This window comes from Malaclemys terrapin, chromosome 8, assembly GCF_027887155.1.
Source record: "Malaclemys terrapin pileata isolate rMalTer1 chromosome 8, rMalTer1.hap1, whole genome shotgun sequence".
Taxonomy (NCBI): domain Eukaryota; kingdom Metazoa; phylum Chordata; order Testudines; family Emydidae; genus Malaclemys; species Malaclemys terrapin.
Genome location: NC_071512.1, coordinates 15206016 through 15213529, shown reverse-complemented (window position 1 = coordinate 15213529; position 7514 = coordinate 15206016). Strand labels below are relative to the sequence as shown.

Below are 7514 nucleotides of genomic sequence, written 5' to 3'. Positions count from 1 at the left end.
CCCGGGGGCTACGTGAGCATCCGCATGGAGCAGCCAGCAGCTCCCCGCCCGCCCGCACGCACGCAACTCCTCCTGCCCCGCAGCCCTGAGAACCAGCCCGCCCGGCTGGAGGCGGGACCCGGTGTCAGCCTGGCGGCAGCCTCTGCTTCCCGGACTGTCCCAGCCGCCCTGGGTACCCTGGGGGCTTTCTGCACCCGCTGTATCCGGGCCAGCGTGGCCGTCTGCCACTCACAAGCCTTTGGTTGGCTCTCGAGAGTTGCAGTGGCAAGGATTCCTCTGCTGAAGCCCGGGTACACATTTAACTAGCGGGCAAGACTAGCAACTAGTAAACGCATTTGCAGTCTGGAGCGTGATCTGAGTCGTGCCACTGATACTCGGGGACGGGTCATAAAAATGAAGCACATGTGGAAGTGTTTGCCGGATTGGGGACCTAAGTGAGTGTCTATATTTAATGTTATGTGTTACATATTTAATAACTGTTATTCTGTTACTGACCATACCTTCTGTTATGTTAAACTGGTAACACTTTTAAACATGGCATTTTATTCTCACTATTTATGGTCTTTCTGTTTTGTGTTTTACTCAGTCTGGAAAATAAAAACAGACTCCTCACTTCCACTTTCGTTAATAGTTTCTGGTTCTCAATCTCATCACTAGCATAGCAGGCTCCAGCCTCTAGCTGCATTTCAGAACTGTCATCAGGTGCAGATGTTTGTCTTGACAAAATACGAGTTATATGTTGGTGGGTGTTTTGTTTTAAACCTAGTGGATATTTAGGCTACGTAATTCCTTAACTTGGTTATACCATAAATATCCAAAGAGGAAGACAAAATCGTGTCGTAGCTGTTCACAACCTGAGTTATCCAGTGTAGCAGCCAGGGTCCTGCTCCAATCACTGAGACAATCCACTTCAATATATAGCCACCAAAAGAGCTGAGTAAAGGTTGTGATGTGAACGGTATTATCTAGGGCTGCTTGACAGATCAAGCATGAGAACTCCGCCTCTGTCGGTTCCTTGCACCCATATGTATGTATTTCTTTCTGCCTCCTTCTACCTGTTTCAAATGGTCATTGTTTTTCCTAGGGCAGCCACCATATTGTGATCACAGCTGATCATAGAGTGACATGACACTTTAAGGAGCTTACATGAAAGAGGAGTCTACACAGGGGCTTGATCCGATTCCCACTGAAGTCAAAGGCCTTACCTACACTTGTGTCACCGTGTAGGGTACACACCACACTGAAAGGCTGGTTGCATCCACACTCACTGTGATAAGAACAGGAGTACTTGTGGCACCTTAGAGACTAACACATTTATTTGAGCATAAGCTTTCGTGGGCTACAGCCCACTTCATCAGATGCAGAGAATGGAACATATAGTAAGGAGATATATATACATATACAGAGAACAAGAAAAGGTGGGAGTTGCCCTACCAGCTCTAAGAGGCTAATTAATTAAGATGAATTGATTACACTGTGATGTGTGGCTACAAGCTGCAGGGAAAGGCTCTGGTAGAGAAGAAGCAGCCGGGAAAGGCTCTGGCAGTGGGGAGCTGCTGGAGACTTTCCCTGGTGCCTTCCTCCTGCAAGAGCCTTTCTCTGCTGCCAGAGTCTTTCACTGCAGCGAGGAAAGGCTCTGGCAGTGGAGAGACAGCAGGACACTACACTGCTAAAGGTCGCAGTGTAGATGTGGGATACACTGGCTGGACGTTTAGAGAGCCGTGTAGGGTACATACCCATGGGTTCTGGCATGTCTACTCACCTAAGGACTGCCTCACTGTCTACACTGCAATTTATACCCGTGCTAACTGGACATACAATGTCCATACTCTACAACTGCCGCGAGTGTAGACCGACCCAAAGGGAAGCTTTCTTTTTACTTCAGTGGGCTTTGGATCAGGCCCCATAAAGAGTGTCATGCAGTTGTAGAATATCACAGCTCAAGTATCACTGGGCTGCAACACCTTAAAAATTGGAACACTTTGATACCATTATAATCATAGACACCTGGCCTGGAACATTTGGCCTCAGCCACTATCTCAAGATCGATTCTCAAACACGCACAGAATTAACAAAATCAGAGCCCAAACCTGCTTCCATTGAAGCCAATGGAAGTCTTGATATTAACTTCAAAAGGCCAGGATTTGACTGGTGGGGCCAAACAATTCATGGATTTAATAGGAATTGGGCAAAAATTGGCCCACACTAAGTTCATCTGAGAAGTTGTACAAAGAGCTTCATTAAGCAAGATTTGTCAATGACATTTTATTATGAAAATACAATAGTATCAAATTAAATGCCCTTCTGAATGCACTGCAAGGCTTGCCTGTTCTCCCAGGCTTTTAAAAAGGGGGAAGGATTATGAGGGTGCAGATGAGTTCAAGGGAGGTGAAGAGCTAGGTATTGTTTTTTTGTTAGATTTGAAATTAGGCGAATGTTTCTAACCAACAGCCTTCCAAGGGGAGCAGAGGGGGCAAAAAATCTAACTGGCTTCCAAGACTGAGCTTGATAAGTTTATGGAGAGGATGGTATGATGGAACTGCCTACAATGGCATGTGACTCATTGGCGACTGCCAGAAGCAAAAATCTCCAAGAGCTGGAGATGGAACATTAGATGGACCCCCCAGGGGTCTGTGGGCCACAGGTTGAAAATCACTGTTCTATGGTAACGACAACCTTTCACGGACCCCTTAGACATAGTCTTCAGACCCTCATGGGACCACAGATTGAAAACTATTGTGGTAGTGACTAAAATGTTGTGTTATACAAATGGAAAATATGTTCAGTAAAAAAGAAAAAAAAGCTAAGACCTATATCATAATAAATATTTTAAATTAATTCCTACACATTCAGGGTCAAATTGTGTCACTTTTACTTGAATTGGGTAGTACCTCATTCCACAAGTAGACCAGCTGATTTCAAAGTTCCACTCAGTATGAGTAAGGGTGGCTGAATCTGTCCATTAGCTACCACAGGGCCAGATCTTGCTTTCATTGAAGCCAGTTGAAGTTTTGGCAGAGGAAGAAATGCAAGACTGGGCTATAATTCCTATATTTTCTTCCTTTAGAGTATCTCCAAAATCTGTCCCTTCCTCTTTCCTTTCCTTGCATTGAATACTGCCTTGACTACAACAACTTCCTTCAGAGTTCTTCTCTGGTGTACCCCTGTGCAATTTCTCCTATAGCTCCAGCCAAAATGCAGCTGCTTGGGGCAGTTTCCCTACCTGCTACTCAAGGATGATAGGAATTGGATCTTTGCCCTGGCTTCTCATAAGACAATCCAAGCGTCTCTTCTTCACTTTCGTAGCTCTATAGAACTGCTATTGCCTTTCTCTCCTCCTACACTCCCTCCTGCTCCTTTTGTTCCACCCAAGCTTCTTCCCTGAGTGCTTCCCCTGTCTTTTTCCTCCACGCCTAATTTTGGATTCTTTCATGCAGCACTTTCATATGGAGTAGACCCCCAGCTAATATATGCCATGCCCTTTCAAAGCCCCAGCTGCTCCATGGAGACATCCACACACCATTCTGTCTGTTTTACTGTATGTGAACCTCTTCTTGCCTGTAAGTTATAAACTCTTGGAGGGGAGGACTAAATGTCTCCATTAGGATTCTTTGCACGCTGTAAAGTGCTATGTACCATTGTGGCACTATGTACATACTGAAAAATAGCTGTGAAGAGATGGTTTTACTTGTTCTCACCTTTTTGACTCACTTTTGACACCGCCTATAGGTCTGAGGAAATGATACACATACCTGTAGTTATGTGTAAGTTCCCATGCATACGCCACATGATAATTGCTAGTTGTATAATACTATATTAGGTGTCTAACCCATCCTCTTATTAAAAACTTAATCTTGACTCCTGCCATATTTCCACTTTCTCTTATAACCGGAAGGCAAATGTGCACAGTTGCTAAATGTTACAGACCTCACCTTCTTTCTTCTGATCTTGATGTTTTTTGTAGATGTATGCAATCACAGGCCGAGTCTCCCCATTTATACTTCTTCCCCTCTCCGTGGCTGCCCATTGTGACTGTAAATGGTGGTCCCTGTAGTTATACCTGGTGCAGTTCTACTAGTACTCAGCAGATGGTACAGGACTCCAAGACCTTACACAGGCGATTTGCTTTGCAGGGAATGTGGGAAAAACTCCCTATGGATTTTGGGGGAAGGATGGGAGGAGACTGGAGAAGAATCGGATCCATTTCTTTATGTGGAATTAGGAGCTGTGGGGTAAAACCACAACAGGGTTTTGCTGTTTTACAGTTACTGCGCAGCTTATGAGGGAATAATTTCGTCCCAGCCCCCAGTACTCAGGCTATACATGCTAAAACCAGGATTTGGGCCTCCGTATAAAAATACTGTGTTCTCGTTTTTCACAATGGCCCCCTTAAGAGAAAATTGGTCTCAATGTTTGCTCACCTTACTCATGTGAGTAAGCCCCCACTAAAGTCAATGAGAGTATTTCTGTGAGGAAGGAAGGAGACCAGGCTTGATTTTGTGCTGAGCAAACATGAAGGCACTCAGCACCTTGCAGGACCAGACCCTTTCACTGTGTTACGTAATAACTGCTTCCCATCAGTACATGTCAGTGTCACCATCATTACAACAGAGCCTTCTACCAAATAAACTAATAGCTTGACTATGGTGAACACGAACGTCTACAGTCACTGGGCCAGGTTCTCTGCTGTAGCAGAGATCAGCACCTTGCAGCGGAGAGGAGGCCATCAGAGAATTGGTTATTGTCATGCCACCACCCTGGTTAGAGCAACTTGGGATCTTGCTCTGACCTGGGCCAGCTGGCAAAAGTCCGGCAAAGAGGCCACCTGTCAGGTCAGAATAGCCAGAATCTAGCACTTCTCCAACCAGGCCTGTCTCTGGGTCAGGAGGCTGAGGTAGAAGCTCGTTGTATAGACCAGTGAATCCTCATATGGCCAGATAATACCAGTTCCGGTCCCTTTGCTGGAGTCTGTGTGGGTGTATGGCGAACACCTGAACTGAGCAGACTGCAGGATCAGCTCCTAAACTGGCCAGAGCACGTTGAGCTCTCTGGATGAAAAGCCCTAGATCAGTGCTAATGATTAGTTAATTAGCATTAATTATTATTAATGATGCAAGATGGTGACAACACGAGCTGTTCCATGATGCTGCTTTTGGGACCAGCTTCCACTCTAGGCTACGCGTGGCCGCCCAGGCCCAGCCCGGCTCGGCCCAGCCCAGCCCAGCCCGCAACCTCAACAGCGCCAAGCCCCGCGGAGCATCGGGCGCGGCTGCTGCAGTGAGGCCGCTTCGCCCAGCCCCTGCCTCACCCCTCATTGGCTGGAGCCCTGCACCAATGGCTGCGCGGCGAGTAGATGTGCCCCTCCCTATCCCCAAGCCCATTGGTTGAGCGGCCTCCGCATGGCACAGGGGTTAGCTGAGCGCCCCGTCACTCGCGCGTGGAGGTGGGGCCAGGAGGAGCAGGCGTCGCGGCTCTAGCCCCTGTTATTGTTACACTGTAGCGGGTTCGGGGTTACACTGAGCCCGCCCTTCCCCCTCGGGCGGAGAAGCTGGGTGCGGACCGGAGCCGCCCCGCAGGGACTCGCTCAGGATGCCGGTGAGGATCCAGAGCCGGCCCGCGGTCCCGCCTTCCCCATCGCTACGGAGCGTTGTGCCGTTGCTAGGGTGGCGCTGGGCCTGGGAGCAGCGGGGAGCCTGGGCCGGCTATGGAGGGGGGTGTGGAGTGCGGGGTACAGGGGGGGCCTTGGGCCGGGGAAGGGTCTGAGGTGAGGGGCTTGGCATGGGGGGGTGGAGTGTGGGGTACAGGGGGGCCTTGGGCTGAGGAGGAGGGGTCTGAGGTGAGGGGATTGGCATGGGGGGTGGAGTGTGGGGTTGGGATGGGGGATGGAGTGTGGGGTACAGGGGGGCCTTGGGCCGGGGAGGGGTCTGAGGTGAGGGGTTTGGCATGGGGGGTGGAGTGTGGGGTACAGGGGGGCCTTGGGCCGGGGAGGGGGGGTTTGAGGTGAGGGGCTTGGCATGGGGGGGTGGAGTGTGGGGTACAGGGGGGCCTTGGCCTGGGAGGGGGGGACTGAGGTGAGGGGCTTGGCATGGGGGGTGGAGTGTGAGGTACAGGGGGGCCTTGGGCCGGGGAGGAGGGGTCTGAGGTGAGGGGCTTGGCATTGGAGCATGGAGTACAGGAGCGGGTCTGAGATCATGGGCCTTGCATTGAGAGATGGAGTGCAGGGTACGGGAGGGCCTAGGCTAAGAGTGGTGCCCACTCGGAGGTGAAGGATGCAGAGAGGCCCTGGTAAAGTGCTTGGCTCTGGGTAGCATGTGTAGGATGCCCTAGGCTCACAGTGCAGGAAGGCTCTGGAGCCCTTAGGTTGGGGTACTAGGCCTAGGGTTCACAGTGTAGGCAGGTGCTGGTCAGGTGTAGCAGGGATGGTGCTGGCCTGGGCTGTTGCTGAATACTGGGATCTGAGAGAAGGGAGGGGCAGAGAAGTGCTAGACAAAGTTGGTGGTTGCAATTTGACACAGGGAAGCTTAAATCATGTGCATTTATAAGCAGGCAAGATGCTCTTATAATGGATACGCCTGGTGGGTGGTGGAAGATCTGGGCAATAGCCTACTATTGCTTAGAATAATATCCTATTTCCTCCATGTCAACTGCTGTCTAGTATATTATATGGTTTTGACCAATACTTCTGTATGCAAACAAATCTCACAGGTCAATGCATAAATTGGTCATTGCAGGGTTCAGAAAGAGAATTTCTTCCACACCTCAAATAGATTATTGTACAATGAAAGTGTAGAGATTTTTCACACCTTCTTTTGAAGCATTGGGTAGTGCTAGATACTAGGTTTCTTGAGTGAGTGGTTTGTATCTAGTATGGCAAATACTATATTCCTATTACTGGATTGCAGAACATGCATATTTCAATTTATTATAGATAATAACACGCTGTTGTGCCTCCTGTGGTCTCTACATTATTCACTTAAGTCATCCTGAGTATCGTGCATATTTATTACGATCAGCCTGAGCTTGTAATGGTGATAAGGCTATTTTTTTTAAGGTAATATGCTTCCTAGGTCCAAAATACCTGCCTTACCAAAAGCACCTGTCAATGAGTATTGGAATTGGTGCCCTATGTACTGTCTGATGCATGCCCCGCAACTTATTTTTCTTCATATGGTGAAATCTCAAGTAGTCACAGATTTTTTTTTTTTTAATGTTAAGGAGCTAGAGAGTTCAAGGAATTTCAAAGTACATGATATTCAGTGTAGCAGAGAACTACTCATCTGCAGTCCTTACCATTGTCTAATAGTAAAGGTTCACTTAAATGATGAGGTTTCTCCTTGTGACTGGATTGCAGACAGAGGACCTGCAATTTTTTAGCCTTGTTGATTCTGTCTATGCTCAAAGCCTTTACTTTTAGACTCCTCTGCTGACTCTGAACTGCCAAATATAATATAAAATAACTGTTACATTTGCCCACCCTGTGGCTCTTACTAGGTTTAGTCTTTGGTGATAAGATT

The 7514-nt window shown here is 48.2% G+C and overlaps 1 protein-coding gene across 2 annotated transcripts in view; it reads left to right on the top strand.

Annotated features, from left to right (window-relative positions):
• Positions 1-86: 86 nt before the first annotated feature.
• The window catches only part of KIF3A (kinesin family member 3A), a 42085-nt gene continuing 34657 nt past the window's right edge, over positions 87-7514 (top strand). The window contains exon 1 of one of the 2 annotated variants that reach the window (XM_054036976.1): positions 87-434. Coding sequence is in view for 1 of the 2 variants with exons in the window: in XM_054036975.1 (XP_053892950.1) it covers positions 5590-5595 (6 nt within the window). In the remaining variant the exon portion in view is untranslated. Of the gene's footprint in view, positions 435-5472; positions 5596-7514 lie in introns of those variants that run through there. The other variant, XM_054036975.1, reaches the window with a different exon arrangement.